This window comes from Rattus norvegicus, chromosome 16, assembly GCF_036323735.1.
Source record: "Rattus norvegicus strain BN/NHsdMcwi chromosome 16, GRCr8, whole genome shotgun sequence".
Classification (NCBI taxonomy): Eukaryota; Metazoa; Chordata; class Mammalia; order Rodentia; family Muridae; genus Rattus; species Rattus norvegicus.
The window spans coordinates 84,717,948-84,745,610 of NC_086034.1; the positions used below are offsets into that span (position 1 = coordinate 84,717,948).

Genomic DNA, 27,663 nt, shown 5'->3' on the forward strand with positions numbered 1-27,663 from the left:
GCAAGAGGCTCAGCCCTTCGTCCTTGGGGACAGGAGTGCCATTCTTTTCATTCCTCTTTTCTCGGAACTTCAGTTCCCAGTTTCCCCAGGATCCAGTCCCCTCCCAGGGATGCGTTATCTGGTACAGAGTTCCCTTTGCCTGGTCTTAATCTCACTGAGAAAAGAAACTCTAAAGGCAGACCCCGAAGGGAACATGAGGACAGTTGGAGTCAGAGAGAAAAGGACTTATTTATCACCAAGGTGTCTGAGGGAGGAGACAGAAGGGAGGGACTGAGAGAGCTACATTTTGGACAGAGAACAAGGGGAAAGCGGAACCACGGCTTTCATGCTTCACAGACTTATTAAATAAGACGGTAATGGGTCTTGGGCTTGAAAGCGGTACCCGTGTGTTGCTGTGTGTGGCCTACAGTCCAGACAGGTTAAGATAAGGAACAGAGACATCACCTATGGCGCCTATTGTTGTGGGTTTACCGCCATCTTTGTAAGATTTGGGTGGGGAAGGAGTAGCAGTTCCCCGTACCTTTACCCTTTTAGCTTTGCAGATAGCTTAGAGCCCTCTTCATCAGTTGAACTTTAACCTTATGTAGCCCATGGCTCTTTACCCCTCACTGAAAGGCCAGCGCTGGCTTCTTTTGACCTAACCATGATAGCACTTGCGATCCGCACCATTGTTTAAAAACTGGAATTCTTTGCTTCCCAGGGAATCGCTGAGGACCTCTGTGCCATTTGCTTCAGAGGAAGCTGGGGCATTGATATCCCTGTCTCAAAGATACCTGGGAAGACGATGGCTTCCAAGGGCTCTTACATCAGCTCTTCCTGCACCCATTATACCATCTCTTGGATCTACCAACTGGGGACTGAGTGTCCAACGCAGGAGCTTTGTGGGGAAACTTGACATGAAGTTTCAGGACAGGTTCTTCCCCCGCACCCCACTTACTCCCAGAGACAGCATTTCTCTGTGTCGCCCTGGCTCTCTTGGAACTTGCTTTATAGACCAGGTGGGACTCAGAACTCAGAGATCAGTCTGCCTTTGCCTCCCTAATGCTGGGATCAAAGGTGTGTGTCACCTGCTCAGCTGCTCAGGTTTTCTTTAAACTCAGTTCTAAAGGATGTTCCTGGAATTAAAAAGTGTTCCCTTTTCTGGTTTGAGACTTTAAACTTGTAGTTTTCCAAGGCAGTTTCACCACACAACAGAGGCTGGTCTTGAACTCAGGAGCTCTCACTTTGGTTTCCCAAGTGTTTATATTATAGGTAAGTATCACGTACGTGTTATCATGTTAACATGCCCTCTAGGCTCTGCCCAACAGTTACCTAGCAACAGCTAAGTAGGCCTGGCTTGCCATAAAAGGGACTGTTTTGGTCTCTTTTTGCTCTCTCTGCCCTTCTCTACCCCCTCTCTTTCTCTGCCTCTACTCCTTCTCACCTCCCCTTCCCATGGCCCCCAAATAAACTCCATTTTAGTATGTCATGGGGAAGGTCCCTCAGCATGGGCCCACTAAGGTGTCCCCTCCCGCCACACCATGCCACACTCCAAATATTATCGGTTGTACAAAACATCTCAATAAGATACTGTGTCTGGCCCGAACAAAATGTGTGTCTTGCAACCCTCCTCCTCTCCCAGCACATCCTGTGCATAAGCTATGAATTGATTGTTTGTCATCTGTCTATGCATATCCAAATGTGCCCATATGGGAATAACTAGTACCTTTAAGTCATAAGCGGTGCGCATTTGTGGCAGGAAACAAAAGCAAAGTCAGATAGGCCACCTCTCACTCCACAGCCATGGGACAGCCATCCGTCCATCCACTGAGTACTCCTCTGGTTGTTTTCTAAGCACCTGCTTTTGTTTTGACAGCCTTCCAATGTGTGTATCCCTGGCTGTCCTGGAACTCACTCTGTAGACCGTGCTGGCCTCCAGCTCAGAGGTCTGCCTACCTCTGTCCACCCTGCCCCGAGTGCTGGGATTAAAAGAGTAAACCGTTACATCTGGCTTTCATGCTGTTTTATTTTTAAGTATTTGGTTTTGTTTAACTTTATCACCATTGGGAAGTAGCCTCTCCCAGTTAATATATCATGAAAGTCTGAGAAAGAAGAACCCTGGACACCAGAAGATCCTCACGCTGCCCACATGTTGAAGGGGTAGGACAGGGAGGTGGGGGGTAGAGACTCTTGCTACTCCCTGACCTTAGTTTAGATATTTACACAGAACCCATACATTTCTCTTTCTCAGCCTCTGGGGACAGGTCGTCTAGTTACTTCCCCTGTAACTTTCATGCAACTAGCCCATAATAAATTGGAAGTAACTTAAATTTCCCTGGGAGGGGGTGCGGAGAGGTGGGGCGGCTAGCAGAAGCCTGAGACTCACAGGGAGCTGTTTTCACGGTCTGGTGAGCCTTCCACGCCCCAGAACGTACTCTTCCACCCCATTCCCAAGAGCATTGGTCCTCAGCTCTCAGGCAGGGTGCTTGAGGCTTTGCTTCGCCTCAGTGGAATCTCGCACCTGTGCAGGGAGAAGCTCCTAGGAGAGTCATCTTCCCTTTAAGGAAGCAGGACCGGCTGGGCTTTACCCAGCGCCAGGTAACTCCTCCGCCTCCCTCCGTGTACTTCAGCCGCTGGAGGAAGATTTTGAACGCATTTCAAGGGTTCTCTGTAATAGGAGAAAGGGAAGCTTTTTCTAGCAGTCACTGCAAATGCAAAGTAAGTTTTCCCGTTCTGAACAGCAACTGTTCTCCATTGCCGCACAAAGGTTTCTTGCAGAAGTAAAAAGCGAACCCACCTAGCAGGTATCTCCCAGCGCCCGCCTCCTCCACGTCCTCCCTTAAATCTTAGCCGATTTCTAAGGGACATTCCTAGCCAGGCAAACTCTCCATCTGTGTGCGAGGAACCAAGGTGCACCGAGGAGAGCTGGGCAGGGGAAGAGAAGTGAAACAGTCGAGGGTGACTGTGACCAGGCAAACACCAGGTCCTGGGCCGCTCTGTGCCAACCCAGGCTGTTGGAGGAACTCGAACGTCCAAGCATGGAAACACACAGGCTTTCTAAGGGTGAAAGCGGTACTGTGATCCTGCTAGAGTTGGGGGTTCAGGAAGAGGGGGGCTGGCGTGGGTTGGGCCAGTGGAGAGGGGTTCCAGAAAAGGACTGGCTGGGCTGGAGAAGGGCTTGAGGGAGAAGGGATGGGAAGGAGTTGAGGGCGGGAGGCAGGGGCCAGAACTCTGAGAAAGGCACAAAAATAAAGGAGGAACGGAGTTTGGGATTACAGGGACGCAGGAGGGTGCTTGAGGGAGGAGGAATGTGGAAGAATGGGGAGTGGGCGTGGGGCTGAGAGTTAGCAGGCGGAAAGGGGGAATTTGGGAGAGGAGAGATAGGAATAGGGACGTGGCAGAGGTGATGGGGAGTGTGGAAGAGGCTTGGGAGAAGACTGGGGCGGGACCTGGGCCGCCCAGGGGGCGTGGGGTGGGCGTGGTGGCTGGGCACCTCACGTGGTCGCAGGGCTGAGTTCACTGTCGAGTACAGAGCGGTGGAGCGCTTCCTCTCCGGAACTTCAGCGCGTTCGGACCTCAGGCCAGTGCCACTAGAGTTCTGGATTCCTAGAGGCCGGGGTCCGCGTTCCCTGGCATCCTGGACTGGTGACCGAGAAGCGCAGGGGCCACCTCCTCCGCGGCTATGCGGAAGCCGGATGGGAAGATCGTGCTGCTGGGGGACATGAACGTGGGTAAAACGTCCTTGCTGCAGCGCTACATGGAGCGTCGCTTCCCGGACACGGTCAGCACCGTGGGCGGCGCCTTCTACCTGAAGCAGTGGCGCTCCTTCAACATCTCTATATGGGACACCGCAGGTGAGGGCTGCGTCCCCGGGCAGGCTGTCTTCGGGGCTCCGCGGGGTGGAGGAGTCGTCTATGGGCAGACGCAGGGTCTTCACCTTGGGCTGTCACACTCATTGCCCCTCTGTTCCCACTTGCCTTGCTTTGCTGACGGAGAAAAATCTCCAGTTGAGCAGCACTCTGTGCGTCTTCGTGAAGATCCAGGTTACTCTGGAAGGGATCCCCAGTCAGTACGGACTCCTCCCGCGTCTTAGGAGCTTTAATGTCCCCCTCAGGGTGCCCACCTTCCTTTGGTGTACAAAGCAGCCATGGGAGTTGAGCAGCGCTGCTATTACTGACCCCTTTATGAACGAGGAAACTGAGGTAGAGATCGTTGGATCACTCTGCTGGATGTAAGGCGACTGGGAAGTTGGAATCGCCTGGTCTCTCCGACTCACGACTCACGGTTTATTTACCAAGTGCTGGGTCTTGGCTGGTGCGCAAGTCACGTGGGTGGAATAGCTTCCTGTACTGACATTTTTAAGATAGGTAGTGAATTATTTTTAGTGCGTGTACAGCTTCGTTTTGGACTTTCCAGATTAGTTTGTTTCTGTCTTCTTCCTTTTCCATGACAAAGAAATAGGATACTTTAAGTGAAACAAACAAACCCGGAAACAGTATGGTATAGTTTCAGGGAGAGAGGTTTCCAATATCTGAAACTCCCAAGTTCTGACTTTTCATGTTGTTTAAAAAGTGATGTACTCAAAAAGTTTTGCTCCTAATCCCGGACTCCTTGTCTCGGGCATATCAATGTGTTGGATATGTAATACATTCTGGTTAAAGCTGAGTTAGTGAACAGCCACCGTGGGAAATGGACTGCTTCCCTCTTTCCCTGTCTTTCCTCTGACTCTGGTCTTTTCTCTGGGTTCCAGGCAAAGCCTCCGTTTTTTTCGCCGCCCCCCCCCCCCCATGAACCTAATCTCCTAGAGTCACGACTAGTCAGACCCTGGACTCCTTTCCCAGCCTCGGACTGAGCTCCTCCTCTTTGCTAGGTTTAACAGGCTTGCCTGCTGCTCCTGGTTTATGAGGGGAGAAAGCAGAATGGTCAGCTTTCTCCACACCTCTCAATGTTTCTGGAATAGCCATAGATGTGTGGCCACAGCACAGGGTTCCTATTTCCCCCCAGGGCATGAAGTAGCAGTTTCAATTTGATGGGTGGAGCCACTTTCCCCATCAAGGATATGATGAATCCGGATTCTTGTTCACCAGAGGATTTTGTAACACTGCTGATGTGCCGCCCTGAGAGAGCTTGCCTTCGTGGGGGTGGGAGCAGCTCAACTCATTTCCCCGCCTCCTTGGCTGCTTTTGTGTTCCTGGAAGCCTAAGTGTGAAGGCAGATGACTGGAGCCTTGCCGGGTGGTTAGACCCCCTTCTCCACATTCCTGATGTCTGTGTACACATGCTCAGGGGAACAAGGTACAGAGTCAACAGTGGTCCATGTCACCAACTTTGTGCCTGCTTTGCTGGAGACTTCCGGTCTGCCAGTCACTTACAGGGAGCAGAGAAGAGGGGTTGATATTGTTCAGGATTCTGTGTGGAATGTGTAGGCTAAAGGGTTACCTTTCCCGCCCCGTGTACTGTTTAAAATCCCTGCCCTTTCCCCAGTTGACCTTTAGCAGAGCAGACCAAAACTAGCTTGCCGGGACAGGCAGGTGAGGTGGTGGCCGGTACACACCAGTGAGGGCTTTGGGACTGCAGTCGTCAGAGCCTTAGCACTTAGTTAGTTTGTGTTTGACTCCTGACAAAGCCGAAGCTGAATGCCTTGCACCTGGAGCGTGCTGGGTGTGGCTGAGGTGGAGGGAGGAGCTTGCTGGCTCCTTAGGCACCTCGGTGCAGAATCCTCAGAAGTAGCCCAGCGGCAGGCAAGTGGGGTACAGTGGTTACTCGAACCTCTTTCTAAAGTGCTCTGATAGAGAGAGGGGGCACTCACCCCTTGTGGTATGCTCATGGAGGCTCAGAGCTGCCAACGGGATGGGGATGTTACCTGCTATTAGCGAATAGATACCAAGCATCATTCACATCCTGAGTTCTGCTTCTGGCCCAGACCTGTGCACAGCAGGGGCCGAACAGGCTAAACAGCTGCTGGGGGCACTCAGTTGTGGCTTCTTTAAGATTTATTTATTTATTTTATGTGAGTACACTGTAGCTGTCTTCATATACACCAGAAGAGGGCATCGGATCCCACTACAGATGGTTGTGAGCCACCATGTGGTTGCTGGGAATTGAACTCAGGACTTCTGGAAGAGCAGTCGGTGCTCTTAACCGCTGAGCCATCTCTCCAGCCCAGTTGTGGCTTCTTGAAAAGACAGTCCCAGTTGGGCTCGTTGACTGTTTACATGCCCTCATACAGGGGTGGGGGAGGGTGTGGGGAGGGGATGGAGGAGGTGTGGGGGAGGGGATGAAGGAGGGGTGGGGGGTTTGAGACCTGTACTTGAGTATCCAGCTGCTCCCTGCCACCTGTTGCATGAAACCGATTTAACTGTATGTGGCTTCCAGATAGGCAAGAATATATATATATATGAGGGGAGACTAGGAGGACTCCATAAATGTAGGTAACACTCACCTAGAGCTCTGTAAGGAAGCCCAATAGCCTCATTGGTTGCCCAGAGAATCCTGCCTTGGCTTGTCCTTGGGACCTTAGGGGGACGAAGGAATTTTAGTAATAACAGGCAACTCGGTTGCTGGTCTTTGAGCTTCGGGTTCCAGAAGAGGGGAATTGAAAAGCGTGAGACTGAGTTTCTCACCAATCTCAGATCTGTTTGGAAGACAATACAGCAGAATGAGAAAGTGGCCCGTGGGCCAGCGCTGACCGATGCGGCGGCGGCGGCGGGGGGGGGGGGGGGGGGGAGGGGGGGGCGTTCCTCATGTGTTGTCCTAACTCTTTCTGACTGTCCTCTCCAGGTCACCCGCCTCCCCCATCCCCTCATTCCAGGTGCAGGACCATTGCAGATGAGCTTGGGAAAGCATTTCAGAACCTCAGCTCAGACCCAGGTCCTGGTCCCTCATCCGGGCTCAGCCAAGTCTCAGCTCCCTTGTATGGTGGTGTTGGTACCGCTGGTGCTCCTGGGAGTTGGGGATTTTGGAATAGAACAAATGGCTTTTGCTTGTGGGAAGGGTCAGTGGGATGCAGGTGTGTGGGAGTGAAAGGGCATCTCTCTCCCTTGAACCCTGGATTGAGGGTCCCGTTTTCCAGGAGCACTCCTGGTTCTGAGGTTAGCAGTCTGGAAGACTTTTTAGGTGGGCTGTGGACAGGGATGGGAGGTACCCCACTTGTCAGCTTCAGCACCCGGGGGCAGGTTTCTTGTTGCATTTCCCCTTTGTCACAGGGTGAGGTCTGGCAGATGCTGTCATAGGTACTTTGGAATCTCCCAGACATCAGGCTGTGTGGCCACCTTTTGTGCCTTAGAAGACAACGTGATTTCCTCAGAGCCCAAGGCTTTTGTAACTTAAAAGTTCCATAACTGCTGGGCAGGGCAGCCTGACTGGCAGACTCAGAGGGCTTTGTGACTAGCCTTTGTTCACAGACTTTCTCTCTCATCCAGTAAATATGCACAGAAGTGGAAGGCGCGGGTTACAGGAAACTAGAAGTTTGATGTGTTTGCTTTTGAGAACTCCAGGTGTATTTACCACACGCATTTTGTGGAATGCTCAAAGACTATTAGAATTAAAAAAAACCTCACGCACATGGTTTTTCTCTCTGTGTGTGTGTGTGCATGCATGTGCGTGTGTATGTGTGTGTGTGTATGTATGTGTGCAACTGCATGTGTGCATGCATGTCACGAGTGTGTGTGTGTGCATGCACATGTGTGTAGATAGGCATGCACACCACAATGTCATATGCAGGTCAGAGGACAACTCTGTGGTGTTGTTTTTCTCCTTCCATGGTGGCCTTTGGGGACGAACACATATCATCAGCCTTGCACACCCACTGCGCCATCTTGCCAGCCTCAGGTTATTAGAACTTTACTGAAACTCTCGAGCCTGGAAGCTTTCTAAGTGGGCCATTCTCTTGAAAAACTGCTGCCCTGAGTGGGATGAAATGACCAGGTGTGAAATGCAGCTCCCTTGGGTGCTTTATGCACTACTCAGGGAGCAGAGTCTCGATGTTGCCGGGTCACTAAAGTGCGGCGCTGTCACTGAACTTGGCTAGCTAAGGGTCCCGTTCCGTATTCTGTGGACCGGCTTTCTTCTTTAGTTACAGATTACTTCATGATATTTTGCCTGACTGCAGTCTGTGTACCATGTGCATGCCGTGCCCGCAGAGCTCAGAGGAGGGCATTGAGTCTGGAGTTATGGACCCTTGGGAGTCACCGTGTGGGTGACAGGAATTGAATACAAGTCGTAGGGAAGAGCAGCCAGTGCTTTTAACCTCTGCGTCCTTCCAGCCCCTTCCTTATTTAGTTTTAAAAGTGTTTAACTTACCATCCACGTTCACAGACGTAGCCTCTTGTGCAAGTAGTTTTCACTGATTGGAAGTGAATGTCCTTGGGTGAAGGTCTGGGATGATGATGATGATGTATGCGTGGGAGGGGGCATTTTAGCTCCTGTCAGCATCTGGGATCCTTTGCCTTCCTCCCCACAATCTTCCAAGGCCAACACAACATAACGCCCCTTTCAGGGCAGGCGCCTTTTCCCTAGAATGTGCCCTAATCACTCTCCCTTCTTCCCAGTCAAGGGCCCTGGCAGACTGCAGCCTGATTCTTATCTGCAGGGGGTTTACGCACTGAGGAAGTGACTGGGTTGGAATCTGAGATGGAGAACTGCCTCAGGGTTTGTGGACTGAATCACCACTCCCTGCTGTGCTACTCCCAGACTGACAGCATTCTGAAGAGTGGGAGGAAGACTTGCTCCGAGTGTGTGTGTGTGTGTGTGTGTGTGTGTGTGTGTGTGTGCTAGGTGTGCTAGGTGTGCTAGTGCATATATAGACTGCGGAATGTGCATGTCACGTATGGGAGCCGGAGGGGTGCAGTTAAAAACCACTCCTCCTTAAGGCTTCTTGTCACACAACTAATTGGAGGAATGTGTCAAATACCTCAGCACTCTTCTCTCATTGTATGCTCTTCCCAATCACGCTCCTTTTTTGAGCGTCTCCTGTACCGTGCCCTGCATGGCCACGGGACAGGCTACCTCCTCATGCTGTGCAGGGGCCCAACCAGACTGAAGACTGTGCCCTGCACTGAGGCCAGCCCTGCAGCCAACTCCTGGTGCGTGGAGTCCTGGAGACAGAGGCACATTGTCTTAGTCCTGTGCCACAAAGTTCAGAACATGCTGTGTAAGGACCTGGCTTGGCAAGGCTGATCCTGTGAAGCTCGAAGTGCTTGCTGTCTGTGTCACAGCACAGATGCATGCCTGTCCCAGAGACGAACGCTGTCGGCGAGAGTGTCACAGTGTGGAGGGCATGATGTGTCTCAGTAAGACAGCAGCTGGAGAACTTTGTAACTGCTCGGGAGGCCACCGGCTCATAGCTTTCTTGGAATGGCTGTTTCACTTCCTGGACACAGGCAGGGAGCTGCCCTCCACTCACAGCTGCACACAGACTCGGTGCTGAACGCTGAAGGCAGAGCTTGAGGGCAGCCCAGCCTTCATGGCTTAGTGGGAAGAGGTGAAAGCTTTTCTCTAAGAAAGACTCCAATCAAGATAATACTAGGAGTGCTCACCACAGCTACAAGGCAAGAAAAAAAAGTGTTAACTATGGAAAGGGAGATGTGAAATGGTCCTTGTCTGCAGACACCGTGCGTTTGTGTACAAAGAAAAGTCTAATGGTTACAAAAACCTGTTAGGGCTGTCAGACACACATAGTAAAGTTTCAGGACACCAAACAGAATGTAGTGAGGACACGGCTCCTCCAGGGTGTGGCTGAGGAGAAGGTCTTTATTGTAGATGTGAGGCAGAGTCCAGCCAGAGTCCAGGGCAGGAAGAGAAGGTGGTGGACAGTACAGTGAACTGGGCTGTGAGAGGAGAGAGAGAGAGAGAGAGAGAGAGAGAGAGAGAGAGAGAGATGTGTGTTGGGGGGAACAGGAGGACCAAGACAGAGAGACATAGAGAGGGGAGGAGACAGAAAGGACAAGGAGAGAGGGGAGCAGAAAGTGGTTGTTTTTAGAATAGCATCAAAAATAAACCAAATATTGGAAACAGATTTAATCAAGGAGGGAAAAGATCTGTGACGTGAAACCAAAGTACTTCTGACAGAAACTGAAGAAGGTAGAAATGCACAACGGGGCTCACGCGTCTGTGCCTGGTGAGACTATCGCTGAAATGTCAATACTAAAAGTGATCTACAGATTCAATTCCCATGCTATTTTTTTTTTTCTTCACAAAAGTAGGACAAAATCCCCCCTCCGCCCAAATTTCGGTAGAACTCCAATGATCTGGAATAGCCAAAGCGATCAGGTCAAGAATAGTGCTGGGGACTTCACACCAGTTCCCTTCAAAACATACCACAAACAGGAGCAAACAAGTCTGAAACCAGGCACACCGAGCGTGGCAGGGCGCCCAGGGTGAACTCACGCATTGGTGGCCAGTTGATATTTAACGAAGGCCAGGGCATAATGGGGAAGCGGGGGAGGCTTTTCTTTAGTGAAATTGAGAAAGTGGCTGCCCCGTGTGGGAATAGGAAACCGTATACTTCTCAAACACCCGGCAAAAAATGCACAGACGCAGGACCCACAGCTGAGATGAGGACGTGGGGAAAGGGACTCCAGACCGTTCCAGGGAACTTGTATTTTTACCTTTTTGTGGTCCTCAAGCAAAACCAGGCAGGGACTACAGAGATGGTTCTGTAGGTAAGGACCCTTGCTTTACATGTATGAGGGGCTGATTTTGGAAGCTCTCACATGAGAAACCTGGCGTGACTGTGTGGTCCCCTGTAACCCCGTGCTGGGGTAAAAGTGGTGTAAAAGACAAAGGACTTCTGGGGTTCAGACTGGCTGGAAACCAGCAAATTCAGCTTCAGTGAGAGAGAGACTCTGTTTCAAAGCAGTGGGGGAAGATATCCGTGGTTTTTCTCCAACAGCCACACAGGCGAGGGTGCACCAACCACACCCCTCGCTCAACACAACACACAAATTAATAGGACAATGAGCTTCTTGCACATGGACCACTTTGCCATCCAGAGACCGAGGCCGCATTCGTGCTGGGTGTGCACTGACCACAGTTCTGGGCCCTTTGCTCTCGTCTGCCTCTTTCTATCCATCAGAACTGGTGACCTGCTGCTTGCCTAGCCACATTTTCTACAGAGATTGCAAAACACATTCCAGACTTTATTAATTTCAAATCTGATTAACTCGGGTTAGCCGTAGTGATACCTATGAAAGTGCCTCTTCTATTCAGAGACTGGAACTTTCGTTGGCCTCACAGCCCAGTGGACAACAGGTTTTGAGTGACATCCTGCTGTGTAGTCAGCCTGTGATTTGTCTCCTGTGTGGCTTTGGCTGGCCTGGAACTCACTGTGTAGACCAGGCTTGTCTACAAATTCCCAGAGGTCCGCCTGTCTCTGCCTTGTGAATGTTGGCATTAAAGATGTGCACCACCACAGCTCTGCCTGACCTATGGACTTAACCTATCTTTAGGAGGACAATGTGGGCTGGAGAGATGCTCAGTAAGAGCTCTGCTGCTCTTCCAGAGGTGCTGAGTTCAAATCCCAGCAACCACATACATGGTGGCTCACAACCATCTGGAATTAGATCTGATGCCCTCTTCTTGTGTGTCTGAAGACAGCTATAGTGTACTTATATACAATTAATAAACTTAAAAAAAAAGACAGTGTAACAGCCAACCTTACCTGTCTTGGATTTCTCCCAGAATCTTTAAGGCCAAAACTAATGCACAGCTAGCTCTTAAGTTGTATACTCTTCTGCGTCCGTCCCTGGCCTGGAGAAGCGCGAGTGTGTGTGCGTGTGTGTGAGTGTGTGTGCGTGTGTGTGCGTGCGTGTGTGTGTGTGTGTGTGTGTGTGCGCGTGTGTATGTGCTGTGATCTCTTGTTGAAGACAACCAGAGGGATTTTTTTTTTAATTTAAAGATCAATTAATCCCTGGTAAAATGCTGGTAAAGATTTCTCTCACTTCTGTCCCATGTGATGCTTTCTTTAACAAATAAACAAAAATCAAATGGTTTTTTAGTTGAAATAGAGTTACATCATCTCCCCTCCCTTTCCTCACTCCAGCTCCCCCCTCAAACCCCTCCCATGTCCCCCTCTGTCAAGTAGATGGTCTCTTTGTCTTTTTTTTTTTTTTTTTCCGGAGCTGGGGACCGAACCCAGGGCCTTGCGCTTCCTAGGTAAGCGCTCTACCACTGAGCTAAATCCCCAGCCCCCTCTTTGTCTTTTATTATATCTGTTACATATATGTATATATATATGCATACATATACATATACATATACATATATATATATATATATATATATATATATATATATATATATATATATATATATATATATATACAGACTGCTGGGTCTGTTTTGTTGTCTGGGTGTATACGGTTTCAAGGCTGACCACTCTGCAATGGACAACCAGGAGGGCTCATGCCAGCAAGGCCAGTTCTTCTCCCAGAGCCTGTAGGTCTTTATTCAGTGGTGTGACCCTGGGAGAGCGTCCTCCTGCAGGGCTAATATGCCCATCGATGTTGCTATTGCTCTGGTCTTGGTTATACAACTGTTTCTAGGACAGGCTGTCTGGTGGCAAGACTTCCTTATATTCTGGCTCTTAAAGAAAACCTCTGTCCTCTCTTCTGTGATCTCTGTTAGCCATAGATGCTGGATTGTGATGTAGGCATGTCTGTTGGGGGTCAGGTCCCCATGGTCCATTGATCTCTGTTTGAGACAGTGTTTGCTATAAAGAGAGGTATTTTTTCCCCTAAGGGAGAGGTTGTAGTTACACTTATAGGTGGGTATAAGCATAAACTTCAGAAGGTAGCAAGCAAGAAATTCTGCTGGTCTAGCAAAGGGCTAGTAATAGATTCTTCTCTAAGGCCCATGGCCTCACTCGCCCTGGGAAACTGCTGTGGCTTCTAGTTCCAGGCATGGTTTTCCTCCTGCTAAGTCCAATCAGACAGCTGTTGGTTACCACCGACGTGTACCAACTCTTGTACCTTTAATTCTATCTCACTATGCCGCTAATTATCATGGCCCACAGGTGTTGCCGCTGGAAAGCACTGTTTAATTGCCTCCCCCTGTTGGCCGCTTGCATAGTGGTTTCTGGAGCCTTGGAAGCCAGAATACAGGGAAGAGGCTTTCAGGTCAGATCCAGTTCCAATCATCAAAGTCCCATGTCCTGAGTGTCTTCAGCAGCAGGGGCTGATTCTGAACCTCTGACTGGTAACCAAGGGGCACACTGATGATACTCTGTATCATCTTCAGAGTCCCTTAGGCTACCCTGATCAATCATTTGAAAGGAGGTTTTCTATGTGTGTCATTGCATTTTTTATTTTTATTTTTGTTGTTGTTAGCTGATGATTCTCATGGAAAGCATTATCAGCCCAAGCAGACAAATTTCCTTTTCTATGTCTGTACCCACCCCCCCTCCCTCTCACTCTCTCTCCCCCTCCCATCCCCTTCCGCTCCCCCTCCCCCTCCCCCTCTCCCTCCCTCCCATACACATGCACACACATACATACATACACGTATACTTACATGTATCATATATACTTTTAGGTACATATAAAATAATATGATATTATGATATATTATAAACACAGAGCAAAGTCCTTTGTTAGGGACAGATGGGATGAAAGGAGAGAAGTGAAAATTCAACCTTAGGCCCACTCTCCATCCATCAAACTAATCCTCGGGGAGTGCTTAGTTCTCGCTCGGACCGCAGTGCATGCTGGTCTTCTGAAGTGGTCATCATCAGCCAGAGTGTGCTGGCTCCTCATCCGTTAACCTTACACAAGCTGGAGACATCTGGGCAGGGAAATCCTGATTGAGAGGATGCCATCAGATTGACTGCGGGCAAGTCTGTGGGGGCAATTTCTTGGCTAATGATTGGTGTGGATGAGACTAGACTGGGGGTGCACTCCCTGGGGGGTGCGGGTGGTCCTGAGCTGTATAAAAAAGCAAGCATGTCGAACAGGCCGTGGGGAGAAAGCCGGTAAGCAGCGTGGTAAGCAGTGTTCCTCTGTGGTCTCCGAGACCTTGAGACCTTGCCTTTAGTCTCTGCCCTGCTCTGCCTTCGGGATGAACAGTCTGTAAGCAGTCGGGTGAATTTAACTCTTTCCTCCCTCGGTTTCCTTTGGACCTGATAGTTATCCCAACCATGGAGTCCCAACTAAGAGCAGAGTGGGGAGGGATCACACCATCTGTCTTAGGGTTTCACGGCTCTGAAGAGACACCATGACCAAGGCAACTTTTATAGAGGACAATGTTTAATTGAGGCTGGCTTATACTCTCAGAGGTTTCGTCCATTATCGTCAAGATTGGAAGCATGGCAGGCAGCATCCAGAGAGACGTGATGCTGGAGAAGGAGCCGAGTTCTACATCTTAACCAGGAGGAGGCTCTTGTCTGAAGCTTGGGCACTAGGAAAGCTGTCTGCCTACACAGTGACCCACTTCCTTCAACTATGCCACACCTATTCCAACAAGGCCACACGTCCTAATAGTGCCACTTCCCATGGGCCAAGCATTTTTCAAACCACCACACCATCTAATTTTCCCGGGGTTGGTAGCTGTTGGTTTTATATATGTTATAGAGTTTGGAAATTCTGGTATAATAACATACCCAAATTTACCAGTGTAATCTGTGGGGTGTGCGCACATACATTTGTGCTGTTCTGCAATCATCACCAGCTCCAGATTCTCCCCCTGACGCTGGAGGATGAATCTAGGGCCTCGAGCTGGCACAAGATGGGAGGCACTGTCTACCAAGCTCCACCCTTCACACTCCCTACCCTCCAGAAAGTTTCAATCTTCTGGAAATGTACATCTTCTTGTTGGCCTCCTGTTGCTTCTCCCCAGCCCCTGGCAAGCACGATCTACCCTCTATCACAGTGAGTCTGAGAGTTTTAGGTATTTATTTTAAAATTTTACTTCTGCATACATCCTAATAATATGTATATATATATTTAAATATTTTCTAACTTTACTCAGAAATAATTTTTTAAAAGATTTATTTATTATTTTTTTTTCTTTTTCTTTTTTTCGGAGCTGGGGACTGAACCCAGGGCCTTGTGCTTGCTAGGCAAGCGCTCTACCACTGAGCTAAATCCCCAACCCCTTATTATTTAATATATATGCATACACTGTAGCTATCTTCAGACACACCAGAAGAAGGCATCAGTCCCACTATAGATGGTTGTGAGCCACCATGTGGTTGCTGGGAATTGAACTTAAGTCCTATGGAAGAGCATTCAGTGCTCTTAACCTCTGAGCCATCTCTTCAGCCCCTAATGTTATATTTTAACATGATAATGAGTTCTTATAAAATACTCAAATACTTAGTGGATGTACTTTGCAGGGGTCCTGTGGGAGCACAGCCCTCCTGCTGCTTAAATGACAGGTGAGTGAATGCAAGTTCTTTCTCAGGAAAGGGCTGAATAGGTTAGCCCCAGGGATGGTACTGATGGGAAAATGCTTGTATGTTTCACAGAGGGCTTTGTAAGCTGCAGAAGGAAGTTCTTCCAGTCAGCAAAGACCTTAGCGTTCTGGGATGTCTGCAGAGGGATCGTGCACCATTGGAGGCTCTTCTGAATAATGCACTTGAAGAAAACCCCTTCTAGATTCTTCTTAATGTGGTTCATTCCTGTGGTCCAGTCTTGACTTTGAAGCAGGTTAAAACTTGTTTGGCGCTGACTTTAGCTTCCTGCTTTAATAAGCAGACTTGCAAGAGGTTGGATTTTTATTTGTTAATCTCCTCTGAGAATCAGTGGCCAGCAGGCCACACAGTGCCTATTGAAGGAAAACCGGAGGGAGTCTCTATGAGGGCTTTTGTGCCCCCAGGGCAGTCTGTTATGCAAGTGTGTTTTTCCTGGATGGAAAGAACCTCTCTTTTCTTTGCATTATTTGGTGTTACTGGGTTACCCTCAGCAAATTCTTGCTTGAACACACATGGTTCAGGCGACAGTGATGATCTGGGTGACAATATGATATTGTGTGTTTCACTATGAAATACAGCCTGCCTCCCGGAGCGTACCCTGTCTTCTGAGATCGTGCCTTCTGTGGTTTTACCTCTTCACGTGCTGGCTTTGGGTGACCACGGTCGGGCGTTTCAGACAGGTTCAGCTTAGCTGTTCCCATAGAGTGGTAAATCCAGTCCTAAGTGTCAGATTCTCATTTCATCTCCAGTGTATGCCCTGTCTCTTGCTCCTCCACCTCTGTCCATGTCACCTGTGGGAGAAAGAGTCCACGCTTTAAGCGAGGCTTTGTGGGTTTGCCTGACCTGCTATTTCTTGAGACCGTGACATACCAACATTCTTTTATCATTTTTTTATGCATGTATGTGTGTGCGAGAGCGTGCTGTACGATTGTGTGAGGTGGACATGGGGTTCTTCTTTAGATTTTGAGGCAGGGTCTCTCGCTGAACCCAGGGCTCACCACAAACTGGCCAGCGCACCCCAGGGATCGGCCAGTCTTCCTTTTAGGTGCCAGGGTCACAGAAGCACGTTGCCATACCTGGCTTTGTCATTTGGGTTCTGGGTCATCCGAACTCAGGTCTTCCTGCTTGTGGGCAAGTGCTTCATTGACAGAGCCATTCCCAAGGCCACCAGCCTTCTCCCTCCTGACATCTCTGTTCTCGACTAGGACCTGAGGTTGGCAGTGTGCATGGTATGAGGATCAGGGACCTGAACTCTGACTGTAGCCTGCCCTACTGCTATTATGGCTGTGGCTCCTGTGACCATAGCCCGGCACTGGTTCGCACGCTTTAATGCCCTAGGTTCTGTGGGGGCCACGCTGAGTCAGTGCAGGTCACCTGACCCCTCACAGGCCTCAGGGCAGCTTCTGTCCCCACCATGCAGCTAGGGAGTCTTGCTTTGACCTATAGGTCCTTAGTCTCTTGCACAGCTGTTAGACCCCATCTTCCTTGTGTTTGTCAAGAGTGATAAAGAAGCAGAGTCCGCTCTTTATTTCTCAGGAAGTCAGAAGGGAGGGCAAAGGTGGTTCCTTCTAGTGGCCTTGGATCGGGCTTAAGGTTGAGAAACAAAGTCACATGCTGATGTCTCTGGGATCTCTGTACTTGGGTAAGTCCTATGCTCAGGAAGTGAGTGGCTTTGCTGACCTGGTTCAGGGGGTAGCATTTGGGTTTTGTGACGCAAGACCAGTGTCATGTGATCCATTCTTACCAACTTCTCTTGTTCATTGAAGTCTGTGATTGGCTTGGCTTGATTTGGAAGGTGGGAAAAGAGATGGCTGGGCTGGGAGCAAGGAACACCCCCTTGCCCATCTGACCCATGTACATGGTGGCGGCACTGAGGAAAAGGAAGTGTGATTGTCGACTGGTTCATGGTTTCTGATTTCCTGATGAGGGTGAAGGGTGGCGGCCTCCAGTCTAGGCCTGAGTAGCCCAGGGCTGCTTTGGGGAGTTTCATACAGTCTGTGGCTTACCACAATAGAAACTTATTCTCTCGAAGTTCTGGAGTTGGATGTCTGAAGTCCAGGTGCCTGTGGCTGTCTTCACCACAGAGCAAAAACCAAATGTCTCTTTCCTCTGGGGGATCTCCACAGTCCTGTCCCCAGACCTTGCCATTCCTCTGTGTGTCTGACCCTCCTCTTCTTGCATGACCATGGCTCACAGCCTGCTGTGACGAGATCTTAGCTAATCGTAGTCCCCACAGAAGGTCACAGACACAGGGTAGGGATGAGGACTTGGATTATCTTCTAGGGGCCTAGCTGAACCCACATTACTGACCACAGTGTAAATTTATCTATTTTTGGACATGAGTGGTACTGTCCTGGCCTTCTGCTCATCTTTCAAGAAGGAAGCGAAAGTCAGGGCTCGGTGTCAGGCTTCCGAGAAGTCACAGTGTCCTGGGTGGCACTTCTGATCTGGGGCTGAGAACAGTGTGGTCAAATGGTCAGACATCGCCTGACCTGCTCTGGTACCCACCAGAATACCTGTGCCCAGAGCATGGGGTGGGGCTTCCTGGTTATCCATGGAGTCTCACTAGTTACCCATGATGAATGGAAGGAAGGGCTGTGAGGTGCTGGGACAGACAGGACAGTTAGAAGATTCCAGGGGACTGGGATTACAGGCATCTGTGGCTCGGCTTGTGATCAAGAAGTGGGCAGAGATACAGGCTTGATTGGCACCTGACTATGAGGGTTGGGAGGACTGAAGATGCTGGTGCTGTTTTCTCCTCAGCGTCCTCCCTGTGATGAGGGAGCACCCCTTGGTCCTGGGAACTGGGCACTACACAGAGGGTGGGCAGGTGTGTGCGGCCTCTGCCTTAGAGAATTTAAGTCCATCTGTGCTGCTTAAGCACGCCACAGTCACGTGTGAACTGAACAGTGGAGTTGTCACATGGAGTAAGATACACTCCAGTCTAGAAGCAGTGGCCCAGACAAAGCACACACGGTCTCAGTAACTTTCTGTGGACTATATATAGAAGTGGAGATATAAGTTATGCTGGTCAAATAAAGTATAAATCAAGATAAACACGGCCTTTAGTTTTCCGTGTGTGTGTGTGTGTGTGTGTGTGTGTGTGTGTGTGTGTGTATGCATGTGTTTTGCATGTGTTTGTATGTTTGCACATGCATGTATGTGCACTGCATATGTATCTAGAGGCCAGAGGTCAGCCTCAGGGGCTGGACCTCAGGACGTGGTTCACCTTGTTTTTGAGACAGGCATTCTCACTGACCCGGAACTTGCTGAGCTGGGGAGGCTGCGGTCAGACTCCAAAATCCTCCTGTCTTCCCAGCACACCCTGGCATCATACCTGAGTTCTGGGGTCAGACTCAGTCCTCGTGTTTGTACAGTAGTCACGTCACTGGCTGAGCCATCGATCTACGCTCTTAAACTGAAGTGTATGGGGTTGGGGATAGCTTTGGTGCTATTGTTGTTGGATGGTGCTGGTCACCCAGTGATTACGAATAACAGGAACCATTTAAGAACCATTTGTAGCGCGTTGTTTCCCATGATCAACCATAGTGTCCAGGGAGGAATGAGCAAGTGTTAATCACTTGGGTTTAAATGGTTCGAGGAGCCTGGAGTTGGAGGGGACCAAGAGATGGTTGAGGGCATTTTGGGACACACAAGGTTTCATGGGCAGATGGCTGGAGCAGGTCCTGCTGGGGAAGAGGAGGGTAAGACTACAAAGGGGCAATGGGATGGGGGTGGGAATAGGGGTGGGAGTTGGGGGAGGTTTGAGGCCAGGCTGGAAAGGGGCAACAGGAGGGGCTTTGGATGCCAGGCGAGTGTTGCAGCCATTGGCCTTGGCATGGGGGCCGCTCACCTGGAAAGGCCCTCTGGGTACAGAGCCATGGTTCTGGTGATCCGGTTCCAGTGCAGATGGCCTGGAGGCTGGTTTTGATGGTTTTCTGGTGAGTGTCGGGCAGGCGGCACGAAGACAGGGCCACCTATGTGACCTATGGACTTGTATCCAGCCTTCTCAGGATTCAGATTTGTGTGTTCAGACGGGGGACCGAGAACCTGCCTGTGTCTGCCTGACACTTCAGTGATTTGACACCAGGCTGAGAGCCACCTCCCAGATGACATCTGGGGCAGAGAAAGGTGGCTTCGAAAGTACTGGGCTCTGGAAACAACCGTGACAGAGAACCACAGATGAGTGGAATCAAGCTGCAGGCCCTTTCCTCTCAGTTGCAGAGGCTGGTGGTATGAACGAGGTCTCAACCAGTGACCAATCTTCTTAGCGCTGTGACCCTTTAACACAGTTCCTCATGTTGCGGTGACCCACAACCCTGACGTCATCTCTGTGGCTATTCCTTGATAGTAATTTTGCTACTGTTATGAATCACAATGTAAATATCTGTGTTTTCCAGTGGTCTCAGATGACCCCTGTGAAAGGACCAGTTGACTTCCAAAGGAATTGTAACCCACAATTCCTAGTATGGACCAGTGGATGGGTCACTCCAGTCTATGTCTTCAGGGTCACAGGGTCTTCTCTTTCTGTGCGTGTTTTCTGTGGACACTTGGAATAGGATTTAAGGCCCCTTGGGACAATTCAGAAAACTTTCTAGACCCTAACTTTATTTCCTGACCAGGTTCTATACGTGGGTTCTGGGGATGAGGGTGGGATGTGTCTTTGGATTTATGATGTAGAAAATTCCCTTTCTCGGGACAAAGGCTTAAAGGATAAGAAAAGAGGAGGAAGTCACTTAAAAACCCAGCAAACAGCTCAGACTTTAGATTCCTTGTTATAGTTTCCATCACCGTAAACCCCTTCAGTTGTGAAGTGTGGTCCCACACTCGAGGCTGGCTGCTGCTCCTACCTTTCCTTTCGGGGGCCTCATGTTGAGCTCTGGAGGTGGAACCAGTGTTGGACAGATACCAAGCTCTGTGGTTCCTCAGACTTTCTAGGCTGAGGGGAGTCTGTGTGTGCTTCAGGGGATTTCCACCATTGGCTTTTTCAGCAGAAACCACCAGCTGGGTCAGGAGGTCAGGAAGACACTGCCAATGGGGATGTGGTCAGTGGGGGATGGGTCACCATTGTATGACTGCGACGGGACACAAGGGTCAAGGCAACTCTTCTGAAAGGAAGCGTTTAGCGGGGGGCTTGCTTACAGCTTTGGAAGTTTAGTTTGTTATCATTATGGTGGTGAGGGCATGGTGCTGTGCAGGCAAGCATGGTGTTGGAGCTGTCATGTCAGATGGGCTGCCTGAGGGTCCAGGGCCCCCCACCTCAGGCAGTATATACAGAGTGTGGACATACTATATCCTGACCCACGGGGAGAGAAAGACACACTGGTGTGGACTTTTGAAGCATCAAAGCTCACCTCCTAGGAGTACACGCTTCTTCCAAGTAGGTCACAACTTCTAATTCTTTTAATCCTTCTAATCCTTTCAAACAGCTCCACTCCCTGGCGACTAGGTACTCAAATATATGAACCTGTGAGGGCCACTCTCATTCGAACATCACACGGGGCATCACATGGGGTGTATGAGGGTCTAGTCACCCCAGAAACTGCAGCTCTCTGAGGCGTTGCCTCTGTGTGTGTGTTGGGAGTGGACCTGGATGGGTGGTCTAGAGATGATGTACCAGAAAGGCAGGGTGCTGAGACCACTTACCCTTCATGGGGCACCTCCGCGGTTGGCACCTTTTATGCTGAGGCACAAGTCTTGTGTAGCCAAAACGTTACTCTAGTAGTATTAGGCCCTTCCCTCAGGGACTAGCTCAGGTTGAGATCCAAGGAGGACACCTAGATGTCTGCCCGGGTGTTGGGAACTTCCTAGGGGATTCCTGAGCATCCCCGGTTAGGTGTTAGGTCCCGGTTCATCTGAAGCAGTGTCAGAGGAACAACCGGATATCATTGGACCCAACCCTGCCTGTGACCTGTCTGAGGTGGTTTGTGCCGTGACCTACTACAAGGGAGATCGTCAGTGGTACTATTTGCTTGCTGTCTTTAGAGACAGGATCTCTTTACTATGTAGTCCTGGCTGCTCTCTGAGCTGCCTGTGTAGACCAGGCTAGCCTTGAGCTCACGGAGATGTACCTAAGTGCTGATGTGCCTGAGGATCCTTCTGGGTTCTGAGATTCAGGGTGAATGTTATCACATCTTCGATACTGTTCCCTTAGAGAAGCCCTGGGGCACGGAGGAGTCTCAGATAAAGCCCATTGGTGGGCCTGTGGCCTGCTACCCCATACTCCGTATATACTGCCTGAGGTGGGGACAGTGGGCCCTCAGGCAGCCCACCTCATGAACCTAGAGCAGTGGTTCCCAACCTTCCTAGTGCTGTGGCCCTTTAAATACAGTTCTTTGTGTTGCGGTGACCCTCCTGAAGTAAAATTGTTTCCGTTGCTACTTCATAGCTGTAATTTTGCTACTGTTGTGAATCCTAACGTAAACATCTGTGCTTTCTGATGGTCTTAGGTGTCTCCTGTGACGGAGCTGTTCAATCTCAAAGGCATTGAGACCCACAGGTTGAGAACCACTGACCCAGGGAGACATGTGGCCCCCCTTTTTTCCTTGTTGCATGAAGATTTCACGATTTGGTTTTGCAAACATTCCTGGAGAGCCATGACTTCCACGGAGCATCCCAGCATCAGATAGTTTAAAAACAGATGCAGATGATAACGTTCTCGATCTCGTGTACCGAAGGTTAATGGCTGGCTCTAAATGCTTAAAATTCATTGGACTTCATGAAGTGGAACTCAGATAACCTTTCTAGCAACACTTGTGTGTTGAACTGGAAAACACGGGGGTAATCAAGATTTCATGAAAAACAGAAAGTATACACGAAGGCGTGTCACAGGCTGAGCCACACAGGTCTCTGAGGCTGGACTCTTGGCTCTGACCTGTGTCCTTATCCCCACCTCTGCTTCTCTGGCCCTTTTGGGCTATCCTTTTTGTTTACACACTGTCACAGGGATTCTGGCAGCTCCCAGCTAATAGGCTATGGGACTGCATGTGGTAGAGCTCGCTTGACAAAATTCCCTTTTTCTCTGGGCTTGCCCAGAGCTTGTAGACGTGATCTGAGCCTCATGTTTCAGCAGCTACTTAAGAAAATGTGTTTGTTTTCTCTGGTTCTGGGTAATGGAACCCAGGCGGGTGCCTCAGTGCTGGCTGCACATTGTGTCCATCCGTGTGGATCCTCGGTAATTTTGAAAGCGCCACCCCCCTGCGCCCTACTCTTTGAGAGTAAACGGGCAGGGCTGTATGAGATTTCTGCAGGATAAACCATCACATTCAGGGATATGGAACACAGAAGTAAAAATCACAGATGTTTGGACTCAAAGACTGTTTGGCTGTGAGGACTGGGGAATGGGGTAGAGAATTGTTTTCAGGGCCCTGGGAGCTGACCTGGATTACTGTAGGGCATTTCCCCAGGCTTGCCTCTGGGCCTTTTTAACCCTTTTCAAACACTGAATGGGAGAAGCACCGGGATTGGGGAGAAACCCATCCTCAAGAACTAGGGAGACACAGGGCGTGGGTCGGCTGGCCAGGTGACCAGCCAGACGCAGAGACCGTTTGCCGATGTGCGTCTGAGGAAGTAGAGCCTGACTGCGAGTATGGTACTCCTCCTCGAGGGGTGAGGGATAGGAGTCAAACTCTTAATTTATTGATCACATGCTAGGTCTGGTGCTAACCTGTTTACCAGGGTGAATTCATTCTGTTTTCTCAACCACCCCTTGACAGGTGCTACCACATTTCAGCAGCGGGGAAACTTAGACTTAGTGCTAAGAGGCCTGCCGGGCACAGGGACTTTCTGTGTAAATTTGGAATCCCCAGGAAGTAGTCAGATGTTGGTCACCAATGCCCGTGTTCAGGGAGGAGGCCTTGACACACTGCCTGTGGTATTAGCTTAGTTCTCAAGGACCCAGGGATCCAATGGGGAGGAGGCAGGGTAGGGAGGATGAAATGCCCTTGCCTTATCAGAAGGAGGCCTCAGGACCCGCTCAAGCCCGCCTGCCGGTGCACAAATTCCAGGATGCAGATGAGAAATGTTACCTTTGAAGGCAGAGAGTTTGGAAAAGCTGGTAAGGTAGAAAGACACCTTGCCATCCCGTTTCTCTGCTTTGTCTCAATGACTGGGGTCTCCTGCATGGTGCCTTCTTCCGAGATCATCTTGCAATGGGCACTGCCCACATTCGTACCACCTGAGGGTCCTGTTAGTCACGGGGAGACCTAGAGATCTGAGTGTGAAGACTATTGAGGAAGTTCATCTGATTTTCTGATGTCATAATATGATGTCATAATATGATGTCATTATATGATGTCATTATATGATGTCATACTATGACAGGCTGGTTCATCAGCCCCCTCTCTGCTACCTCCCGGGTTCTCTGTCTCATGTCTCCTACTTCCTTCAGTGTTTGCGTTATTCATTTTATATAATTACTGTTTACTTTCCAAAGGCAATTCTTACTTTTTTCGGGACAGGGTCTTGCTGTGGAGCCCAGGTTAGCCTACAACTGGCAAACCGTCCATTCCAGTTCTCCAAGGGTTGGACTACAGGCATGTGCTGCCACTTCAAACCTCCAGTCAGGCAGACTTATCTAGGACAGAAGCTTTTTGGGGCGTGGGTGTTAATACAATTCTTTCTTTGTCCTTAGTGAACTATGTTACAGAGACTTGAAAAGAATTCCTTCACGGCTGGTGGAATGTCCTCTCTGTGTGCTTGTGGCTGTGCTCCTGTGGAGTCTGTGCTTCAATGGAGGAGCTGAGAGTTGTACCTTTTCATCGGAAGGCTGCTAGTGGAAGGCTCACTTCCAGGCAGCTAGGGGGAGGGTCTTAAGCCCACGCCCACAGTGACATGCCTACTCCAACAAGCCACACCCACTCCACCAGGGTCACACCCACTCCAACAGGGCCACACCCACTCCAACAAGCCACACCCACTCCACCAGGGTCACACCCACTCCAACAGGGCCACACCCACTAATAGTGCCACTCCCTGGGCCGAGTATATACAAACCATCACAAACATAACACCTCAGTGGGATGAGCCCAACCTTTCCTCAGATAATAGATTAAATGGCATTAGCTACAGACGAAGGCAGGCAGCAGCTCTGAACTACAGTTGTCTGGAGGTGTTTAAAGATTATTATTGACCTTGGCAAAGTAGTGTTGGGAGGCAGAGGCAGCTGAATCTCTGTGAGTTCAAAGGCAGCCTGGTCTACATAGCAAGTTCCAGGCCAGCCCAGTGATAGAAACATGGTGAGATCCTGTCTAAAAAAAAAAACAAACAAACAAGCAACAAGCCCCATACAGTTGGTATGCATTTTTATTGGTATATATTTTACTATCACCATGGTAACTGTCTAAGTCCCTTTCCCTGTTGCTGGGCTAGTCACCCTGACAAAAGCAACGTAAAGGAGAAGGGGTTTATTTCAACTCACTGTTCAAGGGTTCAGTTCATCACGGTGGGCAGTCAGGGCAGCAGGAAGTAGTTGGTCACATGACATCCACAGTACCAGAGAGTGATGAAGGCACCTGCCCCTCACCTCTCTCTCTCTCCATTATACAGTGCAGGGACCCAGCCAGGGAAGGAGCTGCCCACGTGGATGGTCATCCCACCTGAGTTAAACCACAGTCAGAGGCCCATCTCCTGGTGATTCTAGATCCTGTCAAGTTGATAGCACAAACCCCACTGTAACGAGATCCAAGCTTAGGTGGAATTGCAACTGTGACTTTGAAGTGGTTACATTGTGTTTTTTGCACTGTTGGTGGGATGGAACATCCGGTTGTGATGATAAGGGCTCACCACAAGCAAGCACTTGTGGTAGTGGAGTGCAGCACCATAGCTCTCCCTATCTCACATCGCTGCTTCCCGAGTGTGTCCCCATGTCAGCACAAATGTTGCAGATGTAAGAACACTTCTGAGCCATGGAGGGCTGGGATCCTCACCCATTGATTACAAACCATCACATTTCCTCCGTCTGATCTGACTGGGCCATTGCAGAGTGTGACACAGACTGTGGCTGTTAGAGACTCACTGTGGGGCTATATAGCTCAGTGGTGGGTGCTCACTTCACATCTACAAGGTCCTGGGTCCATTCCTAGTATTATACACGCACCCCAAATCAAGACTAATGTGGTCAGCATTGTTGTAAATTTTTAAAATTTTATGTGTATCGGTGTTTTGCCTGCATGTATGTCTGTGTACCATTAGTGTGCCTGGTACCTGCTGGGGACAAAAGAGGGTATCGGATCCCCTGGAACTGGAGTATGTGTGATTAGGACCAACATGAGGGTGCTGTGAATTGAACCCAGGTCCTCTGGAAGAGCAGCCGGTGCTTTTGGCCACTGAGGCATCTCCCAAGTCCTGGGAGCCTTGTGTTTTAAGCACAGTTTGTGTGTGTGTGTGTGTGTGTGTGTGTGTGTGTGTGTGTGTGTGTGTGTGTGAGAGAGAGAGAGAGAGAGAGAGAGAGAGAGAGAGAGAGAGAGGTGAGCACGTATAGGTCCAGGCTTGCACAGAGGCCAGAATAAGACATCTATCCAGTGTTCTACTCTATTATTGTTCATTTTAGTCCCTTGAGATGGGGTCTTGCACTGAATCTGGAGCTAGGACAGTGGCTAGCAAGCCCTGGCAACTATCTTTCTCCCTGCCACAGGGCTAGGTTTATAAGTTTGCCTTTTTTTTTTTTTGAGACAGGGTCTCAGTATGTAACCCCTGCTAGCCTGGAAATCTCAGAGATCTGCCCTATTCTGGCCCCCAAGTGCTCCTGAGGATTAACGACATATGCCACCACTCATGATTATAGATATCTTTTTACACAGGCGTGGGGATTTGAACTCAGGTCCTCAAAGCATCTTGTTTTATAGTGAGAAAACGCAGCCACTCTCTGATCAGGAGACACCTGTGTGTCCCTTGTCCTGAATACTGACAATGGTGTATGGTTAGGTGGTGACAGTGGTAGTGTGAGAACTGCTTCTGGTATCTGGGGTGGAGCATCCGGCTTTAACTGGATGTGCGGTCCTGCTCAGTCACCTGGACCAGCTTTATGTGGGCATTGGTGTCTCAGTCTCCTGCCCTGGCCTCCTAAACCCTGTGGGGGCAGGGAGACCCTGAGCACAGTTTGGTGGTGGCATATCCTGAGATGAATAGTCATCTTTCTCTCGTTTCTTCCTGCCAGGGCGGGAGCAGTTCCACGGTCTGGGCTCCATGTACTGCCGGGGAGCGGCCGCTATTATCCTTACCTACGATGTGAACAACCCACAGAGCCTGTTTGAGCTGGAGGACAGATTCCTGGGCCTGACAGAAACAGCCAACAATGACTGCCTATTTGCCATTGTGGGGAACAAAGTAGACCTGACCACGGAGCGTGGCCCGGAGGGCGGGGAGAAGGATCAGGCCTCTGGGAAGACAGGCAGCTGTGTCTCCTCCAAGGTACCCAAGCAGGTGCATCCGGAGGATGCGATGGCCCTTTACAAGAAGATCCTGAAGTACAAGATGTTAGACGAGAGGGAGATGCCGGGTGCCGAGCAAATGTGCTTTGAGACCAGCGCCAAGACCGGACACAACGTGGACCTCCTCTTTGAAACCTTGTTCGACCTGGTGGTACCTATGATCACTCGGCAGAAGGCTGAGGAGTCGTCTCCGATTGTGGATATAACCATCTGCAAAGCACCCAAACAGACTCGATCTGGGTGCTGTGCCTAATGGCAGGAGGTCTGTCTTGTCATGTGCTATGTGTGGGAGCCATTGGGCTAAGAAGTCACACAGTGCTGTGTTCAGAGGAAAATGGACGAATGACCACCAGCTGCTGATACAGGCCACAGGACCCAGTGACCTCTGGGCATCTGGAGGTGGCACTCAAACCTTCTGTGGAGCCAGCCTGGTGCCACCACATCTACTGCCCTTTGCATTCATCTGTCATACCATCTCAGAGCCTGCAGTCTGAGGTCCCGCCTTGAACTGGTCTTGACTTGCTAAGTCACTACATCCTGCACCCCGTCTGTTCTCAGAGGCCTGTCTCCACTGTGATTCATATATGGTCTTCCTGTTTGATACCCGTACCTTGATGTGTTATGATGATGATGACTCTCCATGTTTAATTTATATAAATCAGGAACAGCTGTTTTTATACTGGATGAAGCCAGATGGGCTATACATTATTAAAAAATTGATTTGGGGGAAAAGCCTTGTTATTGGGAATGTTTATTTGAACCACAGGAGATTCCTTAATCCTGGGAGGGGTGGGAGAGTGATTGGGGGCAGGGGTGGTTACCACGAACCTGTGGTTAAATGTGGCAGTGA

The 27,663-nt window shown here is 49.8% G+C and overlaps 1 protein-coding gene and 1 long non-coding RNA gene across 2 annotated transcripts; one reads left to right on the top strand and one right to left on the bottom strand.

Moving 5' to 3' along the window:
• Positions 1–1,985: 1,985 nt before the first annotated feature.
• LOC102553902 (uncharacterized) lies at positions 1,986–6,199 on the bottom strand. The gene is made up of 3 exons (XR_005495115.2): positions 4,158–6,199; positions 2,777–4,028; positions 1,986–2,647 (listed from the first exon to the last, which is right to left on the bottom strand). It is a non-coding gene; the product is annotated as an uncharacterized LOC102553902 (long non-coding RNA).
• Positions 3,480–27,663, top strand: Rab20 (RAB20, member RAS oncogene family). Its single transcript, NM_001109535.1, has 2 exons — positions 3,480–3,833; positions 26,540–27,663. The coding sequence occupies exons 1-2, from the start codon at positions 3,662–3,664 to the stop codon at positions 27,064–27,066; spliced, it is 699 nt and encodes a 232-aa protein (NP_001103005.1). The 5' UTR covers positions 3,480–3,661; the 3' UTR covers positions 27,067–27,663.

Coding starts and splice junctions, on each gene's coding strand:
- Rab20 (NM_001109535.1), top strand. CDS start 3,662: ATGCGGAAGCCGGATGGGAAGATCGTGCTGCTGGGGGACATGAACGTG. Junction 3,834..26,539: donor CTCTATATGGGACACCGCAG/GTGAGGGCTGCG, acceptor TCTTCCTGCCAG/GGCGGGAGCAGTTCCACGGT.